Source organism: Siphateles boraxobius, unplaced genomic scaffold, assembly GCF_051911475.1.
Source record: "Siphateles boraxobius isolate OS27281-9 unplaced genomic scaffold, OSU_SipBor_1 55, whole genome shotgun sequence".
Lineage (NCBI taxonomy): Eukaryota > Metazoa > Chordata > Actinopteri > Cypriniformes > Leuciscidae > Siphateles > Siphateles boraxobius.
Window position 1 is genome coordinate 11,412,076 of NW_027509181.1, and position 23,928 is coordinate 11,436,003.

General features: G+C 38.1%; 2 protein-coding genes across 2 annotated transcripts in view; both read left to right on the plus strand.

Annotated features, from left to right (window-relative positions):
• The window catches only part of LOC143714781 (transient receptor potential cation channel subfamily M member 4-like), a 31,305-nt gene extending 28,673 nt beyond the window's left edge, over positions 1-2,632 (plus strand). The window contains exon 28 of the mRNA XM_077206202.1: positions 123-2,632. Coding sequence (XP_077062317.1) covers positions 123-151 — 29 coding nt within the window. The 3' untranslated portion in view covers positions 152-2,632. The remainder of the gene's footprint in view (positions 1-122) is intronic.
• A 1,595-nt stretch (positions 2,633-4,227) lies between these two features.
• Positions 4,228-14,091, plus strand: LOC143714782 (uncharacterized). Its single transcript, XM_077206203.1, has 6 exons — positions 4,228-5,222; positions 11,336-11,436; positions 13,085-13,153; positions 13,320-13,374; positions 13,547-13,583; positions 13,726-14,091. The coding sequence occupies exons 1-6, from the start codon at positions 4,442-4,444 to the stop codon at positions 13,745-13,747; spliced, it is 1,065 nt and encodes a 354-aa protein (XP_077062318.1). The 5' UTR covers positions 4,228-4,441; the 3' UTR covers positions 13,748-14,091.
• Positions 14,092-23,928: the final 9,837 nt, after the last annotated feature.

The following is a 23,928-nucleotide window of genomic DNA, read 5'->3' on the forward strand; positions in this document are numbered from 1 at the left end:
CTTTCTCTTAAAATAATTTACTTTAAGTACCCCAAGAGAGATTTGAAGGTAATATTTCAATTTCAAGACATTTTAATTTCCAACATGTTCTGATGTTGTCACATTCCTCTTTTTGTCATCAGCTGTTGTTTCAGCCTCTCTTGAGAAATGAAAAGAGCCTTCTCTTCTGTCTCTCACTCTCACGGACACATCCAGCAAGAAGCCACAGAGAGCCAATTAAAGGAGGAGTGATGACTTGTCAAAAAACTACACTCATTGTTTTGATTTCCATTTTTAAATTGGTCATCCTGGCCTTTTCATGGTTCATCCTGCTCTTTCGACTTTAGTTCTCCCAAATGACCTGTCCTCGTTTTCCATGTGATTGTGGGAATGACTGGAGTAAGAGAACAGGGCACAGAATGTCCTTGAATTTACTGTACACTGAAAGGTCAGTTATGTCATCATGTTACATTCATAGATTCATCAAATAATAGTTTTATTGTCAGTAAATGTATTTATTTTTTTTAAAGGTCAAGGTGATTGTATTCATAGAATCTAATTTTACAGAGCTATCTAATTTTTTTTAGAAGAAAGCGACATGGCTTAAAAGCTTCAGTGGGAACAAACAAAGCATATTAGAACTATTGGTGCAAACAACAAAAACAAAAAACACTTTACATGTATTGACTACTGTATGTAATCTTGGCAAATAATGTTACAGTACATCAAATAAGCCTAATGTTCAAAAGTATATTTTTATATAAAGTTCGAGAGCGCATCTAAAGGAGAAGTATCAAGTCAAGGTACAAAAAAATCTTAAAACATTTAACACGCGTTTCAGCCCATGCCTTCCTCAGGGAGAGCAACTCAACAATCTCAGCCACAGGTGCAAGCAGTTTCATTCATTAAGACATCAGATCACGTGATCAACTTCTCTTTACAGCATTAAAAATTCACCATTACATTTCCAAACTCAGAAACACCACTTCATAAATCCCCAAAAAAGATATCACAAGAAAAGAGTCAAATCCAAGCCTTTGTTCAATCGTGGATATATATTGATAAATATATTTATTTATAAATCCAAAATGTCTCCCTCTGATTCAGTTTAAGTTCTCTATTCCCTTTCCTAATAGGACCGTTCACATGATCAACATTCTCAGGATAGAAGGGTTACTGTTGTGCATTCATTTAAAATGTCTTGCCATAGGATATTCTTCATTGCCCCTCCTGATGGCATGTTTATGTTCAGCCAATCGATCTAATAACAGTCTTTATGTTCTTCCAATATAAAATACTTTACATTGAGGACATTCCAGTCTATAAATTACATGAGTAGTTTGACAATTAATAAGATGTTTAATAGAATAGATCCTGTTTGTCTGTACATCTAGAAACGTTTTATCTTGTACAACATTATCACAATGATTCCAGTGATCTGGAAATACATTTCTCAAAAATACATCACTTTGTAAAATGTTCTTTTATTTTTTCAGCGACTTTCAGCGGTATTTTTTATATTTCACTGTATTAGTTGACAAAACAAACAAATTAAACGTCTATAATTGAGTTTTTTTCAGTCAAACATGAAACCGATTGACACAGTGAATGTTTACATTTTAAATATAGCAAAATATTTTTTTACTTTTTCGTTCAAATGTTATTGCATTCTGTAACGATGTTCTTGGATTTTGCATGTTTTCTGTTTTGTTTTGTTTTTGTGGATATTTATATAGTTACATTTTGTGATGACATTTTATTAACTCTTTCCCCGCCAGCGTTTTTGAAAAAGTTCTCAGCATTTTTGATAATTTTCACAAAAGTTTCATAGCCCCCAGGATATTTTGTCGTATAAATATCTGAACAACTAAAGGAAAGGAAAGAACAGAGCCTCATGCATTCTTTTTTTAATCAACATTTGAACTTGGGTAAGTTTAATAATAAAAAAAAGCAACATTTTGAGCAAACGATGCAGAACGATGATCAAAACACAGATGGAGTAGATCAAATCCATCAACACCCCCAAAGATTCACAGTCCTGTAGCCCGTCCTGGGTCGACATTTAGCGTTAGACCGTTTTGATTTATATGCTGTTTAATGTTGATGATCGCATTAATTTTCATATGCATCTGCTTAAATAAACTATCACTTGTTTCTGCTTCTTCTTTGCTTGTGTTTTAATTAGGGGATTGATTCAGTACTCTTTCAGAAGATGCGTAATAGTGCCCCCTACTGTATAACAGTGAAAACACAGAAAGCCGGAAAATTCAGTCAATGACGGTGAAAGAGTTAAGAGTTCTTCATTATTATTATTTTATGATATTGTATTTGCCTGTTGTTTTTGTAATAGACTACATTTTAATAAATGTCCTGATAACATATAATAACTATTTAAAGGATTGTAAGCGTAACTATTTAAGGGATTGTAATGTTTTGGCAACCTCAGCAGATGAGAGAAATAGATTGTGTGTCCACGTTTGCCTCTCGGGTTTCAGGGGCAACAAAGATCCTTCACTATGTTCTCTCTACCCTAATCCTCACCCCTCCAGAACAAATTAAAACAAGCTAAGAGAATCCCAATCCACTCTCTAGACTTGTACACCACACTAAGTTTTCTTGAAAGTGTAATCTATTAAATGTGATCTACAAATCACCCAAAGACTATTAAAGTGTCTGTATATAATATGAGTTATTTTATTCATATGTAGGGCTTGTTTTGTGTTTTATGGAGGGATCAGGCCAATAAGAGACAATTAATTATTTTTTATGCAAATTTGTAGGCTAATTAAAAATATCTACATTATAAAACTGATACAAGAGCAGGCAACAAAAAATTGTGTAGGATTTACTTTGAAAGCATTTTCACTCAGAAATTGCTATTGAGGACAGACGTCAAATCTTGGTGTTTCAGAAGGGTGGAAAAAACATATTTTAAACTTGTGAGATATCTATTATCTGTCAGTATAACCTCTTATATATGTTACCCAAATATCAAGGATATTTTGATATTCCATTTCATGACCCTTTTAAGTATATGTAGCCTACTGCTAAAGTACTTTTTTGTCGCTACACTTTTAAGAGCACACTAGCAAATAGATGTTTCAGAGCTAACAGACTAAGGGCCAGATTTACTAACAGCTTGTGCCAGTGAAAACCCTCTTTTGGCATAGAAAAAAGAAACTCGGGATGAATTTGTGAAAAAAATTGCAGTCATTTTTGTGGCTGAGCTTATTGCGTATGCATTTGTAGAAGTTTACCTTTCAGACGCACAATGTATGTAAGTTAGTATTTAAATATATTCTGCAACATGATTTACTAAGTTCTGTGGAAGTCAATTTAATGATAATTGCACCTTTATTTATTTAACACCTGAAAAATCGTAACCCATTTTGCTGTTGACATTCTGCGATAGTTGCTAAAAAGGATCTGCAGAGAAACCGATGTGGTAAAAGAAAGAGATTTTCTCCACTCGTGTTCATTTATTCTGGAATGCCAGAGGAATACGTTATCCGAACATATTGTTTGCTGAAACACATTGGTTTTTTTTCCGATATGGAAACGAGTTGGCTGTGTTGGTTCTTTAATATGCGTATTGTTGTACTTCTGAACTTTTATGGGAGTTCGCTCTTTCGCTCTAATATGCCGTTTAAATAAAACTGACCTAAATGATCTTGATTTCATGGTACAGTAGAGGAACTTGTGGAGAACTCCACTGGTTTAGATGTGAAAATCTTCTGGAAATAAAATACAATTTTTTTCAATTTTCATTGCTCGAAAGGTACAGCAGCTGCAGAGAGAGGAGGTAAAACGGTACGATATGGTTAAGAAATAATATAGAGTACAGATGTGACCTTTAGAAAAAGAGCTGGTAGGGAAAGAGAGTGTGAGCGAGGGAGGGATGCAGTTTCAGCAAACAAGTGATCTACCGAAGGTCAGATCATGCATGGACTGCTGCTATCGAGAACCTCTTTATATAGCTTTCTACACGCCAGTCCCAGCCAGGCCTAAGGACAGCTTCACTCAATTGTGTGAATGTTTGTGTCGGTCCTAAAGTTGATTTGCTCCTCCCCTTAATCTTCCCTTTTATCTTCCTCACTTTCTCTCGCACATTGACAAATAGACAAAGATGCATTAATAAAGGGCATTACGAGTGTGTCTCGTGCATGTGGCCCTGTCAGTCATCTCAGTATGTTCCTCTGTGCAGAGAATGGTGTGAGTGTACATGTGACCACACAACAGAGACCAGCCCCCTCTCTGTTACTCAACTAACTCAAATTCTCTCTAGTGTATCCGGCGACCGCCGCTCCGAGTAGGTTTGAAGGGTGTCCCTCGCTGTGATCTTGAATCCTGGACCTGTTCAGTCTAGGAATCTTAGGTGGATACGAACACATTCTTATAGACTGGACTGTCTGGTTTTCCAGGTTTGGTTTTTGTTGCATTTGTGTGAGGGAGTGAAGGCAAGATGGCAGTTTCACGCGGCTGGCTGTTTGGGCTTATCATAGTTCTGCTTGGCACTGGAGCGCAGGCCGAAGAACGGCTCCAAAGTGAGGAAGCCGAGGAGCTGGGAGGTCTGGAGACTACTGGAGGTGAGAAAGAAGAGGTGGATGATGAGGAGGAAGGTGGAAACGCTTCGGAAGAAGCAGCTGATGGCACAGCAGGAGATGGGGAAGAAGAGAGAGCTCCTGAGGAAGAGGCGTCTCCAGAAGCTGAGATAACGGAGGAGAAGGAAGAAGAGGAAGAAGATGATGAGATAGAAGGAGTAGAGGAAGAACAAGAAGCTGCAGAGAAAGATAATGAGACGGGAGGAGTAGAAGATGAACAAGAAGCAGCAGAGGAAGATGGGAGAGGAGAAGATGATGAACTAGCAGATGAAGATGATGAGACAGGAGAAACATGCGAAGAGGAGGAAGAAACAGGCGAAGAAGAAGAAACAGACGAAGAGGAAGAAGAAACAGACGAAGAGGAGGAGGAAGCAGATAAAGAAGAAACGGACAAAGAGGAGGAAGAATCAGACGACGAAGAGGAGGAAGAAACAGACGACGAAGAGGAGGAAGAAGCAAACGAAGAGGAGGAAGAAGCAGATGAAGAGGAGGAAGACGCAGATGAAGAAGAAGCAGAAGAGGAGGGGCAAACGGAGGTGGATGTAGAAAGATTAGCAGAAGATGAGAAATCAGCAGAGGAAGAGGCAGATGAGGAAACGGCAGCTGCTGATGAAGAGACTGTTTTTGAGGATGATGCTGAAGGTAACTACTGAATTAGCCTTTACAGAGAATCAATGTCATGTGCCCTTACTTACAAATGCTTATTTTTCTATATATCACTCTAATCACTGGTTTCTATTGAGCTGCCTTCCAAGGCCACATCCTAACTGAAACTGAACCTCATAACTGCCTGATTTGATGCTTTGCTTAGGCAGCAGCTCTGTGTGTCAAACAAATAGCCCTCTTTTCAGATTCAACTCACTATTGAATTGATTTTAATAGAATTTACAATAGACCCCTTTTCAGTTAGTAAACATGGTGACGTTTTTTTGTGGGCGGAGCTTAGGTGGTGCAGAATGATCCCTCTGGCCGCTTCACTAACGTTAGTTTGCAAGTTTTTTTGGCTTGTTTTTTTTAACAATGACGGGAGAAAATCCGATTTTATCTTAATGCGCAAGGTCACTCACTGTCCAGGACCGCGATTCTTATTTCCAAAAGTTAATTTTAACGGACGGAACCAGATTGGCTGACCCGTACACGCTAACTCAATGGATTGGACGATCTGACAGGATTAATGTTAACGCTAGGCTACCTCCGGTTGAGTGGCCTGACTTCTAACGTTACACCTATCAGATAGAGAAACAGAGCGTAAAGAGAAACTGCGGGCATATAAATCTTTAGATGCCTATAACTATGTGATGAATGGCCATGTACAAGACTTGTGTGGTACGATCCGCAGTTCTGCCTAGCCAGCGCCAAGAAGACGACATTGTGTGACATTACGGTGCAATTTTAATGTGATTATTTTCTAGAAATAAAAATTCCAGATACAGCATATTCATTTTTCGTTGATTCTAGCACCCAACAACACAACAAGATCACATTTAATAATACTAATTTAAGCTACTTATTATGTAGCCGAATCTGTTATGGTTTGTATTTGCCACCTCCAGTTTCCCCTTTGTTTTGCCTCCAGCTAGCGCCGTGACGTAACTGTGATGTCGGCGCAAAAGGGGTCTAGCCTATAACATGTTGCTAGACTAAAAATGTGATGCTCTAATAGGCATAAAAACACAAATATTGGGTAACAGTTACTAAGATCAAATGATTCCATTAATAAATCAATGCCTTTCTTTATTTCTTTGTACATCTACCATCTTTGATGGCTTTTTTTTCATTAGTTTGTCTCAATGAATAATGAGATTGGTCAAAGGAAGGTAACTTGAAGGTAAAATAATTATTGTGTCTACATTTTAGGACAGATACCTTAACCCTCTAAGGCCTGATATATTAGGTAATAGAAAAAAAAAACTTTTTCCAAAATGTTCTGACCAAGTCTCATATTTCATCAGGCTTTTATGGCTCATATAGTAAAAATGAGGCCAAAATATTAAATACAGAAATTCTTCTATTGAGATCGTAGAACTAATCCATATGAGTTGAGAGTTTTAGTCAAAATTTCCGAAGAGACACCAATGCTTTATGGGGCGAATTCCCGGACAGAGATTAAGCCTATAGTCCTAGACTCAAATGGTCTTTTAAACCAGATTAACAGAAATCTGCTTTCACTGTCATGGTTTTAAAACACCCTATTTAGTCTAGTCCAGCATTTAATAAGACGATTTCCTGGAGGAAGACTAGAGCTACTCCAGGACTAAATTGAGACTTAAATTAAACCAGGAGGCAGGTTTAACTTCAGATTAATGTTGTGAACAGCATCAGAAAATCATTAAACATACATACAGTACACACACATATTACTTGGATGTAATGCATGTGTGTATGCATAAATATTTTTTTTGATGCTGTAAAATTAATTTAAACAATTAATTTTGATTTTAACACCATTCTATCAAGTTTCTGGTTAAAATCAAATGGCTTCATGTTAAATTGACTTGAAACGGTTACTGTTTGGCTGAAAATGATGTTTTCATTTTTAAATAACATGTTTCAGTCAAGTAACCCAATCAAACAGGAAGTTTATCTGCCCATCATGCTTTGCACAGGGCTGAATTGGGAAAATGGAGAGACCTTTTAATGTTTACTGTTCTCTTATGTTGGTATTTAAAAGTTTCTGTTATGTTAGTGTGTTGGAGGGTTACCATTGTGGTGAAGTGTTGATCATGTGCTTGTGTTGAGGACCTGCTGACAGAGACTTTTAATTGCTTTAATAATAAAGCAATAACTATGATAATGCTCTAGATGACACCATGATCACTTCTAGTCTGCCAACACTGAACATCACGTGTAAAGAAAAGTAGTATTTAGTTTGTTGTTCTGTAAATCAAAGAAGAATGATTTGAAAATTTCAATTTAAATGAAAACCGTTTATTTAAGTTAAACTAAAACCAGTTACACATATACAGTACATTATATTTAGAATCTATCTATTATAGACTACATTACAATCTATAATCTGTACTTAATCTGTGTTTCAGAAAGCCATTTTTTAAATCACATTTATATATTCTAGATTAAGGCCTACTACTCCTGTCTTAATTTAAACGCTGTCCGGGAAACCGCTACATATGATGAATTTAGGCTTTTATTCACATAAGCATTCATCAACTCACACATCAGTTGTGGTAAACCGAAGCTCAAGCATGTTCTTTTTGAAGTGTCAATAGTTGCGTAGCTGTCAATGGAGGGACAGAAAGCTCTCCGATTTCATCAGAAAGATAAGACATGAGGGTGAGTAATTAATGACTGAATTTTCATTTTTGGGTGAACTATCCCTTTAAGAACTATCAATCAGACATAATCATTAAGTAGATTATGTACAACATGCTTTTTAGGAGTTTTGATCATGTTGATAATTTAGAGGCCTTTGAAAATAGCTGTATCTACGATACAGTAGGCTTTATATGGTTGTGCTGTCTACGTAGGCATTTCACTAGGTTTCGGAACACAGCCATTGTTGGCTGTCTAAAGTCCTGTGTATACCCTTCAGTTAGTCTGTGAAGTCACACATGAGCCCCAAAATAGCTCACTATATCTGAACAGCTACAGCAGCTGAAATATTCCAACCACTTTAAGTCCTTTCTGTTGACATGCACCTAACAAATGGCATATATGTTACATGGTATCACATGACTGTATGGCCACCAGTATAACCTAGGATCCGGGTTTAACTTTAAGTTAAAATTTACAAGTACAAAGTACATTTCCGTTTTAGCTGCCATTTGACATAGAACAAAGAAACCATTCCTATTATCTATTAAACCAACTACTGTCCAATGAATATTTTCTTTATCAAACTTATAGCAATGAATTGCAGTTTCAATGAATGGAGCAGGAAAAATTGTTTAGGACATAGGAAAAAGAACAAGGGCAAAGGCTCTAGAATAAGTCTCAAGGTAGATGAAAGACTGATGTTTGGTCAGAAGAAGGTAGCAGATTATTTTAATAGTTTTTTTTTACTACTGTTGCGGAAAAACTAACAAATGAGCTTCCAGCGTGAGCTTTTAATAATGAATCAGTTAAGGAGTACAACATGTGGTGTTATTCCGGGTGGTTTTTCATTTACAATCATTTACAAGTAACTGAGGGTAATGTTCTTAAACAGTTAAGTGAACTTAAAAGTAGTAAAGCGACAGGGTTAGATAATATTCCAGGAAAGTATATTAAGGATTCAGCTAAAACCATATTACCCCTATGGTTACTCATATTATAAATCTCTCAATTATACAAGGAAAGGTTCATGGGGAGCTAAAAAAAAGCAAGAGTTATTCTTATTTTAAAGAAAGGTAGTAGGTTAGAGTGTATTATCGGCCAGTTTCAATCCTGAGTGCTTTATCAAAAGTGATGGAAAAAATATATATGATCAAGTTGAAGACTATATCTCTAATTTTAATATATTGTATGAGTTCCAGTCTAGATTTAGAAGGATGCACTCTACAGAGTCAACAATATTGTTCTTAACAGATCACATAAGAAAAGAAATGGATAAAGGCAAGTTAAGTGGGATGGTGTTGCTGGATTTACAAAAGGCTTTTGACACAATTGACCACGGTATTTTGCTTCAAAAAGTAAAATCAATGGTGTTTAGTGATGAGGCCTGTGAATGGATTAAGTCTTACCTTGTAAACAGGTGTCAAATAGTGGATTTAAATGGTGTGTTTTCTGATTGTTTGCCCATTTCACGTGGAGTTCCGCAGGGGAGTGTTTTAGGTCCATTTTTTTATTGTACATTAATGATTTAAAAATGGTTTGTTCTAGTGAACTCTTTTTATATGCAGATGATGCAGCAATAATTGTTTCTCATGAAAGTAAAGAATGTGTTGGAAATGAGTTAAGTAAAGAGATTGAAAGGGTATCTAAATGGTTTATTGTTAATAAACTGTTTTTTTCTGAAAACCTGAATCTATATTATTTGGTTCGGCTGCTAAATTAAGAAAAAGCGCCAGAGTAGAGGTAAAGGTTGGTGACTTGATCATTACACCAAAACAGGAAGTAAAGTATTTGGGATGTGTATTAGATAATAAATTGACAGGAAAAAATATGGCTGTATTAGTTCATTCAAAAATATGTAACATTTTTAGCAAGACAGGCGTCTTTTTTAAATACCCACATTTTAAAAATGTTAGCTGGAGCATTAGTGCAGGCACACTATGATTATGCTGCAACATTTTGGGATAGTGGTAGTACGAAACATATCAAAAATAAATTGCAGACTGCTCAAATTAAGCTATGCAGGGTAATATTGAAAGCACAACCACAGTTGCATCTAAACAACAAACATTTTAGAGAGCTTGGTTTTTTTAAAAGTTGAAAAAAGGGTAACATTTCTAAAATTGGTGTTGGCGTTTAAAGAAAAGTGTTCCTGGGTACCTGATAGATTATTATGTCCAATGAAAAATATGCATAGTCATTCCACAAGGGGGAGTAGCAACGATATTTATCCTTATCCTTATAGATTTAAGAGTTTAATGGGGATAAATTATTTTCTTTATACTATACTATAGCCTGGAATGAGTTACCTTGTTGTATAAAGCAGATACAAATTGAAAGTGTTTTTAGAAAGGAAGTTACATTTTCTTTGTTATCACTAACTTAAAAGGGATGAAGTGTTAGATGCTGAACTTGTCGAGGATTTCTCTCCATGTAGGCTATGATCTGTTCCTATATTTTGTTAACATTGAGGACCACAATGGAAATAAGCCATCGCCTTTTTTGTGTATTTTATTCTCGACAGTTTTTGAAATGATGTACGATCAGTCTTTATACAATTTTGCATGTATTCAATTATTGTCTAATAAATAATAATAATAATAAAAATACCATATTATGTTTGCAGATATTCAAGAAACATGCTAGTTCGCATACTCATTTCTTTGATAAACAATGCTACAGCCAGTTATTTTACTTTGAAATGTGTGTTCTGTGTCGGGATGTCTTTTTTGTATTGGTCTGTGTGATCCCGTCTACTTCCAATTCACACAATAGTATTTCGACACCACAGGTTGCCAGTTGGCAAAAAACACAGCATTTTGAATCTGCAGATTGCAGATTCTACCCGAACAAAAAAGCCTCGGCATCCATCTAAAAATCTCTATGAACGGGAGCATATTAAAACGTGGATAAATCAACTCATCAACTTACAGTGTGCAAGTAGGCTATTCTCGCCTTCCGTTGTCAATTGCGTTCGTTCCTGTTGCGTGTCCTCAAACTGGCAACCCGCGTGAGCGCAGAGTCTGAGCCTGGAAATGTTTTGAATTTAGACTACAGTACCCATTTCAACCGCTAGCTGTCAATATTACATAGGCTACTGCACCTTTTAGCTGCAACACACCTGCCTGCCTGTAGATTTCTGGTGGGCTTGTCCTAATACCCACACTTGCGTCACAGGTGTATTTAATTAGGGCTGGAGCTAAGTTCTGCCGAAAGGCAAAGGATTGGACACCCCTGCTGTAGGCAGCAACATTACCTTTGTAAATCCATGTAGTCTGATTTGCAGGTTTTGACACAATGAGAGCTGCCACCTCTTAAGAATCAACTACGAATACTTGTTCATTTAGAGCTGAGCCTAACACTGTTCTAACCAGGCGTAACAAGACTGACGGATACTTTTTGCTTTACGGTTAAATGTCCCTCCTGTGCCTTACCCATTACTAATAAAGACCTTTGTTAAACCCCATATTTCCCTTGTGCTGTAGAAACTGCTGAGGAGGAAAATGTAGAGTCAGAAGAGGTGGTCTCCATGGAGGATGAACAGTATAGATCAGGCTCTTTCTGTGGCCTTTGCTCAGTCTGCGAGGTAAACCATGCTTCTACCACACTTTTTACTGACTATAACACAGCCTCGACATATGTTAATGAGTTTCAAACAAACTCAACAATCATGAAAAAATATCATGACATGTGACCATGATCCGTGCATGAGGTATTAATATATTTTTACTACATGCCAAACCCAATTGCATGACCCATGCTGAAGAACAGATCTGGGGCCTCATTTATAACCATTGCGTACGCACAAAACAGGCCCTGAAAGAGGTGTACGCCACTTACGACGCACAAGTTGTGATTTATAAAAACAAACTTGACGGGAAAATTTTCGCACCTGCACGCAAACTCTGACCCATGCGTAGGCTACGAACATTTTGGAGATGGAGCAGTTTGGCGACACTGATGGTGAGCTGGAGTTAAATGTCTTTTTGGTCACTTTTAGACAGAAAATCTAAAGAAAATTATACATATACAGAAAGATAATACAAATATAATTTCACAAACCAAGCCTATCACATGAAGCAAATATCCATCCCTTCTTAAATGTCCGCGCCAGCGAGCGCGTTTGGCTGTTTAGTGAAACTGACGCATAGCATAACGCATCTAAAACCGTAAATCTTCATTATAAGTCCTAATCATAAATACAGTTCATGTTCACAATAACAGTTTAAATAAAACAATGATTTAAACTTTGTTTTCCTTCTGTTGTAAAGATTTAAATTACATGAAATCATTACTGAGAAGTTACAACAATTTTTTATATTCAATAAATAGAAATATTGGTTGTGGATGCAATGCTTTCGAACACTTTTCCTCTGGCATGTTGTGTTTTAATGTTTTAACTAAAGAGATAATTGCTTATCATGATAATAGCAGATTGTCTGAGAAAATGGTTTTGTGCAAATAATGCACAACAAGGTCTATCTGTTTCCATTAAAAACATAAATCAATTAAAAATACTCTTTGGCCAGTGGAAAAGATTAAGAAAAACTTTCTCTGAAATGTATTCTATACTTTTTGATTTATTTATTCAAAAACAAGGCAAGGATAGGCTACTAGTTTTTATTAATGTAACTAATGTGACAGCACAGCCGCATTTCACATTTTCCTAATGTCTTGTACCGTTAAACATGTTATCACGTGGATTTTATCATTTTTAGCTTTCTGGCGCACGTACACTTTTAGTAAGGATCCTACGCACAGTTTTAGAAATGAGGCCCCTGGGCTGCATCTGAAATCACATACTTCCCTACTATAGTAGGTGAAAAACAGTATGTGACAAAATAAGTATGTCTGAATTGACAGTACCCATAAAAGAGTAGGCAACCTGGATGACCTACTTTCGATGAGATTCTGAAGTATGCATATGATGGACACTTTACTATCCCATGAGGCAACGGGAGAGGATTTATGAATGGCAGTGAAGCAATGCAACTGATGTTGGTAGGTCACATGATAAGGACAACATTGCTAATGTAGTATGTCTAGATTACATTCATACTATATAGAACATACTTTTTTAGTGGCCGTGAAGTAATTACTTGTTCAAAATAAGTAGCTAATCAAGAGTATGGGATTTCGGACGCAGCCCTGGTGTGATCCCCTGCTAAATTCCCCCAGTAAAGGGCAGAGATTTAACTTACTCTATCTGTGTCTGGCTCCCTCTTTCCTCTCAGCACTGCAGTACCTGTGACAAATGTCCCTGTGAGGAAGGAGACACGTCAGCACACTGCCATCACTGTGAAGTAAGTGTTTCTTCTTAATATTATCCAAATCTATATTAGTACACTACATTGGCAAAAGTACTGTATGTGGACAACCGAACAATACATCTAATTTTACCCTTAAAAAAAGTCCATGAAGATGTTATGCATCAAACTACCCTCTTACATTTCAGTTCTCCTTCCACAGGGTTGTTCATACTGCTACATTTGTCCTGTGATCTGTGAGACCGTCTGCCAGCCAGGTAGGATCCTGCTATGAATAGGATGCACACTCTCGATTATTGCTAGAGTTTCAACGTTTTGGAAAATTTCAGTGCATAGTTTATGCTGATCCAAAAACTTTTTCAGAACTATATATTTTATGTAATTACTTTCAGTGTTTTTGGATTATATTTTGGAAATGTTTGTTTTTAGGAGGAATTCTTGATGTATTGAGCGGTTCTCTCTACCAGTAAGGATACAAAATCTATCCAGACTTTACTTGCAGAAATATCACATTCATATATTAAATTTTCATTCATGCCTGTTATCATTCATATCATTCGGTTTGTGTGTGTGTTTTGTTTTGTTTTTGTCCTCATCTTCACCTACAGGACTTTGAACACGTTACTCTGAATACGTTTGGTGTTCTTCACAGCGTCATCTTTTGGTGAACAGAGGAACTACACACTGGCGGTCAGATCATTAACTTGTAGGCCTGTCTATTTGACTGACCAGATCAGGGGATTTTCAGCCTGAGGCCAATAATGGGAGTGGACAACCTACTGTATCCTAAATATAACTGAGGAACTACCAGGACCCTAATGTTTACCATTTAATGGCACTTTAAAGGTGACTTTACATGCTGCTTTAAATGAATAACAATTAAATATGATTAAGTGCAAAGGTTCTCATATAAAATTGTACAATATTACTGTTTTTGATTGTATTTTTGATCAAATAAATGCAGCCTTGGTGAACATAAGACTCTTCTTTTATATAGATGTATAAAAAAATCATACTGACCCCAAGCTTTTGAATTGTATATACAGTATAGAATAATAATAGTGAACAAGTTCAGGTCAATGTCTAATTTCATAAATATGTGTGTTCATCATAAAGTGTCATTCTGATTTCAGATTACACACTCATAAATTGTACCCATTTATTGAGATCGAGACTGTGTGAATAAACAGGATAAACACAATACGGTATTAAAGAAATAGATAAATGCCATACAGTATGTCTCAATTTGTAGTGGAGAAACACCAGGGGCATCATGTACAATGACTTGCGTTGAATTCATTCTAAAACATTGCGTACGGACAAAGCTGTAAATGTGCGTACGCACAAAAAAAAAAAACAGATGTATGAATCTCTGCGTACGTTTGGCTTGTCAACTGCATCATATGGGAACCTTATACCTGGTAGACATGCGGATGATCCCGACCCATACCGCTGGCATTGCGCGGCTCAAAGACGACTGGCTTATTCCTGAGCGGTCTGTCAGTTCCCTTTGGAAAGAATCAGTTGCCAGGAAACCAAGTGTTGTCAGCACCTACAAGGGAACGGATATTGCGTGGCTCCTCGCTGTCTCTCTCTTTAGATTCGGACCCAACTCCGCACAGAGCTCCAAGAGGATAGCCCTTGGAAATCTGAACCGGCTGATAAGCCAGTCATCATCCTGGGCCAGAAAATCATTGGGGTCCCTAAAAACTCGTTCTCTTCGGATTCTGCCATTAGCAATGTCCTCTAATAAGGCCAAAGCTGCCATTGCCATAGACTAAGGGTTGTATCAATTTGCATGTGCTTTTATATGTTCTTACTTAATTGCATAATTGATAGAATATTCCCATAAGTGTGACAATATATGTAAATTATTTTATAAATTGCAAATTAATAGCAATGCTTCCAACAGGTGGCAGTTCGATAGACTTGTAGAACAATTCGCTGTGTAATGTTTGCAACTTAACTTCATTGCCTGTAAGAGTCGCCAACGGACAAAAACTATGAGAAATGTACGTACGCCAGACATGCAATTGGCGTGGAGGAACGCACATTCTCACGTCAATTTCACTGTTAGTACATCCGACCGTGAGCGTGAAAGCTGGAGTAAGCAAAGTTTTTGTGCGTACGCAAGACTGATACATGAGTCCCCTGCATATTATATTCCTACAAGATTTTTACACTATTTTTCCCTCAGCTTCTACTGTAATTGTGTCTATTCAACATTTGATCGCTTTTTATTATTTCCTATTATAGGGATAGTTCACCCAAAAATGAAAATTTTGTCATCATTTACTCACCATCATGTTGTTCCAAACTTGTATGAGTTTCTCTCTTCTGCTGAATAAAAAAGAAGATATTTTAAAGAAGGCTGTTAACCAGACAATTGACGGTAGCCCCTGACGTCCATAGTAGGAAAAAAATTAAATTCTTTAAAATATATTTTTTTGTGTTCAGCAGAAGACATGAGGGTGAGTAACAACATGAGGGTGAGAAAATAATGACACCATTTTCCTTTTTGTGTATGACTGCATCATGGTAACAAATGTTCAAGGTGGCTTTTTTGATGGATTTTTTTGTCCAGGTCAAAGTCCGAATGAGATGCTGTGGTGTGGCATGACCTTAAACAGGCCGTTCATTCTCAAACCATCCAATGTGGCTGAGTTAAAACAATTCTGCAAAGAAGAGTGGCCCAAAATTCCTCCACAGCGATGTGAAAGATTGTCAACCTACCTATTAAAGAATGGCTTCATTGACACTTCAGTTCAAAAAGCGGGCATTCCTCTCAGGATGCTTAGAACACATCAATGTAATCTGGCAACGAATTCAATCAGTTAAAAAGGAGAGGAAGGAGCTCCATGTGACATTCCTGGATTTGGCTAATGCATATGGTTCAGTGCCACATGAGCTTCTTTGGGCAGCAATTGATTTTTTCAGGGTACCGATGTCGATAAATTAAGTGAAAGCCTATTTTGGAGATTTGCAATTTAGTTTCTCAACTCCTCTTAGACTAGAGGTTGGAATAATGGCAGGATGCACAATTTCTCCACTGGCTTTTACCATGGCAATGGAAGTAATCATTAGGGCATCAAAATGGGTAGTAGGAGGAGAGCGCTTGGCTTCTGGGATGCGACTACCACCAATCAGAGCATACATGGATGACATGACAACCATGACTACAACGGTAGCCTGCACTAATCGGTTATTGGGGAAGTTAACCGATAACATTGATTAGGCACGAATGCAATTTAAGCCCTCTAAATCAAGGAGCATCTCGATAATTAAAGGCAAGGTAGAAGATCAAACATTCTTCATTAATGGTGAGGCAATACCAACAGTTTCTGAGAAGCCAGTGAAGAGTCTTGGGAGATGGCATTGTGATCGTGTGTTTATTGACAACAGAACAGCGTGTAGTGAGAACGTGGGTACAAACAAAGTAATGGTGACCGGTGTAGATTGTTATTGTGTGTCAGCCTGCGTCTACCCCGATCAGATTCTGAAGCAGCGGCGGGCCGGGACACTACTTTTGCTAATGTACATAGCGAAAACACTGGTTAATCCTCTGTTTCACAGATTTTTGTCGCCTTTCGTAGGGATAGTGAGGGCGGGGGACGGATCGGGTCACTATGAATCTTGGGGGGTCATGTCCCCCCCATCCCTAGTGCCATCTGCGCCCCTGGGGAGATGGTACGATGGGGATCTAAAGGACACAGTTCGAGTGGGAGAAGTTAGACGACAAGCAGTGGAAGGGTTGAAGAGCATAAACAGCTGTGCTCTACCAGGGCACAGTTGTTTCTTTGACAACAGTGGATAAGCTGGAAGCGTTAATAAGTTCATATATCAGGAAATGGTTGGGAGTTCCACGCTGCCTCAGCAGAGTGGGACTTTATAGTAAAGGAATATTGCAGCTGCCAGTCTCTGCTTTAACCAAGGAGTTTAAGTGCACCAAGGTAAGAATGGAAATGACCTTAGTAGAGTCACACAACAAATGTGTAAGGGAGGCAGCACCTGTGTTAAAAACTGGTAGAAAGTGGTCAGCAAAGAAATCTGTGGAAGAGGCAAAGTCTGCCCTTCAAATTAGTGTTAATTTCGTCAGACGAGACGAGACTCAATATGTTTGTCAACGACCTTTTTTTCCATGACTAAGACAAGACGATGACGAGACTGCACCAATGTCCAGGAACGCTGACTAAGACTAAATTAACATGCATTATTGTTGACGAAAAAAGACGAGACTAAAATGTTTTACATAAAATAAAAACTAAGATAAAATCTCTCTTCATTTTCGTCTACAATCGTCTCTACTTTTCATCATGAGATATAATATTCAGCGGCCACAAGGGATGTGGGACGATTTTAGAATATTCCATTAGTTGATTTTATTATAAAATATCGAATAGGTTGTGTAATTGTTGTCTATAAAAAATCCCCATGTTTTCGGTTCTGATGCGGTGACACGTTCATGTAACCAGAGGGTGGCGATGCCAATAATGCATCTAAAAGCTGTCAATCAACTCTCAGACAACAGAAGATGATACACATTGTCTCACACCAGAGCATGTGAGCGGAGTGGTAATATTTACTCTAGAGCGGAGAGCGTATAGCCTATTTCTGAAGATTACGCGCCGCCCGCTCAGAACACCCGCAGTGAAGCGCGGCTGGTTAGATAATATGTGAAATAAGTAGGGCTGCCCGTGCATGACTAAAGGTTTTTTTTCTAGTCAACTAGTAGTAGCCTAGTTAATTTAAGCCATTAGTCTAATCACATACTTATATTGATTTAATTACTTAAATATATGGGAGAGAATGATAAACCATAATGAACGTTTTCGTTAGGCTATATATTGCCTATTCCGCATCTCAACGCACGCATAAAGCTTGCCACAAAAGAACCGGTAAAAGTAATGATTATGCATTAAACATTTGATTTGTTTATTAATAAACTATACCATACGGAACCGTTGCCACTGACCTGCTTTAATGACGGCAGTGGGGCTCGACAGCCTTAGTCAAACGGGTTGGGGCGTATGGTCGGGTTGCGAAGAGATTGTGAGAGATTGTGGTTAGGTCACGTGAACTATGAGGAAGGAGCAGCCTCAGCAGGAGGAAGGATGTAAAGGTTAGTAAGCTGGGCTGAGTTGAGTGGGGGACGGAGGGGGGTGACTCTGGGACGCCAGAGTCACTGTCGAGCCCTCTTGAGGTGTCGTGGGCTAGTCGACGAAACACTGAGGACGGAAGGTGCCCACTTGAAGACCCTAGAGATGTTCCCTACTCAGCTCTATCCAGACGGTTGTCATGGGGGGACCGCACTGTGGTTGCAGCCGTTGTGTGTACTGACGCGCAAAATACACTGCAGCTATTAACACCAGACAGAAGGAGATTTACATCACCAGATGGAAAGAAGCATAAATGGATGGAGAAGCATAGGTTACTGTAAAGCTACGTCTTAGTTGGTGCTTATCTTGGCGAAAGCCGAGTACAAATCAGCATGAAGTTTTAACATCTACTCTCGTGTAATGGAAATCATCGCCAGTTATAGCAAACATTTGTTTGCAGTTGTTGCTGCCAAGGGTGGCACAACCAGTTATTAGGTTTTGGGGGCAATTACTTTTTCACATTGGGCCATGCAGGTTAGGACAGCATTTTAATGAAATCATAATTTAAAAACTGCATTTTGTATTTACTCTGGTAATCTTTGTTTAATACAAAAATTTGTTTGATGATCTGAATAATTAAAGATTGACAAATATGCACATACAGTACACACACACACACACACACACAGACACACACACACACACACACACACACACACGTAGTGTTTCCATGTTTTATGGGGACTTTCAATAGACATAATGATTTTTATACTGTACAAACTGTATATTCTATTCCCTTACACTAACCCTACCCCTAAACCTACCCATCACAGAAAACTTTCTGCATTTTTACATTTTCAAAAAACATCACTTAGTATGATTTATAAGCTGTTTTCCTCATGGGGACCAAAAAATGTCCCCACACGAACAAGGATTTCAGATATTGCCATCCTTATGGGGACATTTTGTCCACAAAAGGTAGGGTTTACCAGGCCACACACACACACACACACACACACACACACACACACACACACACACACACACACACACACACACACACACACACACACACACACACACACACACACACACACACACACACACACACACACACACACAAAACAGGAAGGTATATAGGTATACATGTATACATAGGTATAAAAATGTGTTGCCAGATAAAATATACATACATACATATACACATACACACACAGTACTGGGGAAAAGTATTTGCCCCCTTCCTGATTATCATTATTATTTTTTGATTAAGTGATTAAATGATTAAGATCAACAAACACATTTTTCTATGCAGTATAAAGTAAAATGGATTAAAAAAAATCATCAAAGTTGTCCTAAGACAAGAACAGGTATTGTTGTAATTAATATATAACTTTGATGAAAGGTTTTGATCCACTTCAAATGTTGACTACTAATATATATTACACACACATAACCACGCGACTCGAGCACTGCACCTAGAGGATATCTGTGTGTTTATCTCTGCTCAGGTGGTTTAATTTTTTTGTATCTTACTGTCATATTATTTACAAGAATTAGCCCTCCATCTCCCTCCCTCATTTTCACCCTCTATCTCTTCATGTATCTTCACTACAGTCTCTGTCTTGTCTTATCACACTCTTCTCTTACAGCATCCTGCACATTTTTACTACATTCCGTTTTGCAGCATGTGCATCAGACTTGTGATCGATCATGTGACCACATACAGATGCGCTGTTGTGCAATCAGTAATATTACGTGACATGTCATATCATTTTTCAGTCAACTCATTCCCTTGTGACTATTCTTCTTCTGAAGCTTCTCAGATTCCTTACAAAAATGTATTTTGATGTTTATCGGCCACTGCAATCTCTCACAACTGCCTTGTGTTGTATCTTTGGGTCAGCTGTTCTCACGGCTGCAGGTAAATGTTTCTGCCCGTGGGTGGCAGATGTTTCCCTCACTCGATGCCGAACGCATGCATGTCTTTCCTTATTTTATTGAAATCTTGCAAGTGCAAATACATTACCAACTGAATATAAACACATCTTTATTCCATGAGCAAATGATAAGCACATAAAATACAAAAGCTGTAAAAGACCATTAAATCTCCCAATCTCTGAAGTGGGCCGACACCTTTACCTCCAGCCATATAGGGCGTTTCTCTTGATTTACACTTCTGTGTGCACTTGTTCACAGTAAATTAGGCCTTTATTTGGTCATTGTATATATTTTATGTTTTTCTCTGTAAGGCCGTCTAACTCGATCCAATGGCGGTATTCGAATTAGCGGTGAAGGTCTTTGCGTGTTACTGTCTTTTCTCGCGGCAAAGTATTTTTGGTTAAATGCAATACATTTTCTCATATGTATTAACTCGTTATTTCATCTGACTCCATAAATGAAAAAGGCTTTAAATGATATCTGTGCATCATTAAATGTGAGCGAATGTTTTACTATTCTTTTAAACTCTTGAATGAAAATAATGTCAAAGTCAATTAGAATAATCAAATGTCACAATTTAATATGTCAAGTAAATGTATCATTACAATTTCATAACCAATTCAAGGATAATCAATGCAAAACATCAAATGCTCTACAACAAAGAGGAAAAAGTTAACCCGACAAGAAATGCGTGAGGCTGAGAGTCTCGCAACTCTCAGCCTCACGGGCCGATCTCAAATATAGAAAAGCCCTGAGCTCTCGCTGCGTTTCATTATAAACCCAGACCTCATTTCAAATCTAAACATCATTCACAGTGGTAAGTCACCATTTGCTAGCAGTGGAAAATTAGCATTCAGTCAGTAAATGGTCAGAAGGTGTTAACTCAAAGACACACCCTCCATTGTGGAAGATGTTTCTAAACTTCCTAAGAACTTTATTATCTTTTGGGTTTACTTCTTTGGGAATGAGACATTTGTACCAGTCGCACCGAGACAAACATGGTATACCAAACAAATAATACCAAACATGTATAAACCTTGATGATAATCATTCACATTAAACCATTTAGATTCTTGTGTGAGTTTGGGAGATCTCTGCCAGGATGAAGAATGGGGGAGAGAGATGTAGATTAGGATGAGGGAGGTGAGACCTTCGTCTCAATAGTGCATGAGGTGGAGTTCAAATGTTAATTTCCTTTGTTTTCTCAGAGAGTGGCCGTCTCTTAAAGTCCTTCAAGTTTTTCCAGTCTTACATCTCTTTAAATTGAGACGTCAGCTGTAACAAAATAAATAATTGTTGATTCAGTTGTGTAATTTAGTCCATATTGCACTTTCAAGGAGATTGTTGTAATTAAAACCATTTACTACTACAGTACAGTAAGGCAAGGTTATTACATTAGCCTGCATACTAAAAAACTTTATTTATTGTCACACTATGTATGGTGTAGCCAATTAGATTGCAAATGTGTATTCATTAGTTTATACGTTTGTTATGGACATTTATATACAATTTGCAGTCAGATGTCTTTCATTTCATCTCATTTATTATACAGGAAAATTTAAGAGCAACAGTTTATTATCAGTAAACGGGCCTGGCTAAGTTTAAAAACTGGTTTACAGCAGGTTCCTGTTCTGCAGCAACATAGAACAAGAAACACAATTTCAACACATTTATATGTGTCTAATATATATGTACACATATAAACGTACACTGTGATGAGATTTTACGGAGTTTGCAGCGGGAGAGTGAGGGAGGAGCCGAGCGGTAAGTAAGTGGGTCAAGTGCAAAATGACGAACACCTGTGTCTGATTGCAGTAATTGGTATGGGGAGACCACATACAAGCCGGCTGGTGCAAGAGAGTGAGAGAGAGGAGGACTGGGGACTCGTACCAACACTTGCGACTTGCTGGCTGACAAATGGACTGAGTTTACACATCGGGAAGAGTTTTATGAATGGACTGAGGTTACACATCGGGAAGAGTTTGATAAAAGTGGATTGAGAGCTGAGTCAGCGGGATAGAGTGTTTTTGAACTGTGCTGTAGACGTGTCTACGGTGAAGGCGCACGTGGTGCACATTTTCTTTTCTGTTTCTTTCTTTTGCATCTAATAAAGTGTACGAGTCCCCGTTACGCCGAGCCTTGTCTTCTTTCATCCCCACACAAACTGAACCATCGTTACATACACATTATATATGTCTAATGTTTATTTGTTTGTTTGCTTTTATTCAGCTCTTACAGTGTTTTTTTGGAAATTAAATTCTTTATCAACATCAGTTCCTGAGAGTAATTGCATCTGTTCAGCCGGGAATGCTACAGTAAGAGCTTCACCCAGAAGAACAACGGCTTCACCTCATCTGTCCTACCACACATCTGAAAGCTGTCTAATGACAACCAAAGGACTTGATGTGATGATCTAGTCTGTGGCACTCCTGTAAAGAAAATGGACGCTTCTGAAAATAACAACCCAGATCAGCAGGTGGAGGCGCCTCATAATGGAATAGAAGAGGAGGAGCTTCACCGTTCCGATCGACAACGGAACCCCACAGAGAAGATGCGAGCATATAAAAAAAAGGAGGCCCTGAAAAAGGAAAAAAAGATTGATTCAGCTGTACGCACAATGGAAGGACTGGACTCGCAACACAAGAGCTAAAAACAGACGTTAGTGAGAGCCAACTGGTAGCACTTATTAATGCACTTGAGAAGGGAAAAGATGATGTCATGCACGTCTACCTAGAAATTAGAGATTACATCGCTCCATCCAGTGACACCAGACGCAGAATTGATACTTGTGAAGCTGTGACGAAAGATATTTCGAAGATCATTTTTGACAGAATGGCATGCCTTGAGGACTTTGACCAGGAAAATTTAAAATACAGCCTTCGTGAGTTACTCCATCACGATTATGCTTGCTCTGTCTACGGATCCACAGTCTCACGCCTCAGATCATCAAGTTCTTCAGTGCTGTCCATTGCAGATAAGCGGGCAGATGCAGCAGCTGAATTAGCAGCCAAAGAAGCGGAGTACTCAATTACAGGGACGGCTGACGCGAAACAGTCGTTCCGAAGCTTTGCGAGATCCCGAAGCGCAGATGTTTCGAAACACTGATCCGAAGCGTGATTCAAAACACCCATGTCACGTGACTACAGCTAAATGAAGCTTCTGAGTGTTTCGACAGGTGGCGTGCTCCGCCGATTCAGCGTTTGATTGACAGGGTCGGGAACAGACCACACAATCGTACATCTGTATAAAAAGTGAAGTCAACTCATCTTGACCACGTGGGTTTTTGTGAGAGGATTTTTTCAAAGATTGGAGAAATTATCTGTTAAAAAAAGTAGGCTAAGTCCTTCCAAAGAAGATAATTAATATTTTTTATAAGAATCTCTAAAAAAGTGAGACATTGTGGCTTGATGTATTTTATTAATATTCATTTTTCACGACCAAAATAACATTCTGCACAGTGAGAAGCCTACAGGTTACAAGCTTCACATATTAGAAAAATAGCTACAATAATCAAAAAACACATTTTTTAATGGCTCATTGTCAAGGTTGTTTCAGATCAACACCTGCAAGTGACCACTAAGTGTCACCGTTGAGACGGGTGTCGGATTGATTCGAAGCCTCGACACAATATGGCACATTTGGTTCAACAGTTTCATTGCTTCACAAAGCCTCGATCTGCCCACCGCTACCTACAGTTTACAAGCTTTACATATTAGAAAAATAGCTACAATAATCAAAAAACACATTTTTTAATGGCTCGTTGTCAAGGTTGTT

Excerpts from the sequence above, each read along its gene's own strand:
- LOC143714782 (XM_077206203.1), top strand. The coding sequence starts at position 4,442 with ATGGCAGTTTCACGCGGCTGGCTGTTTGGGCTTATCATAGTTCTGCTT. Across the intron at positions 13,154-13,319 it reads CACACTGCCATCACTGTGAA|GGTTGTTCATACTGCTACAT; the intron begins GTAAGTGTTTCT and ends CTCCTTCCACAG. Across the intron at positions 13,375-13,546 it reads TGAGACCGTCTGCCAGCCAG|GAGGAATTCTTGATGTATTG; the intron begins GTAGGATCCTGC and ends GTTTGTTTTTAG.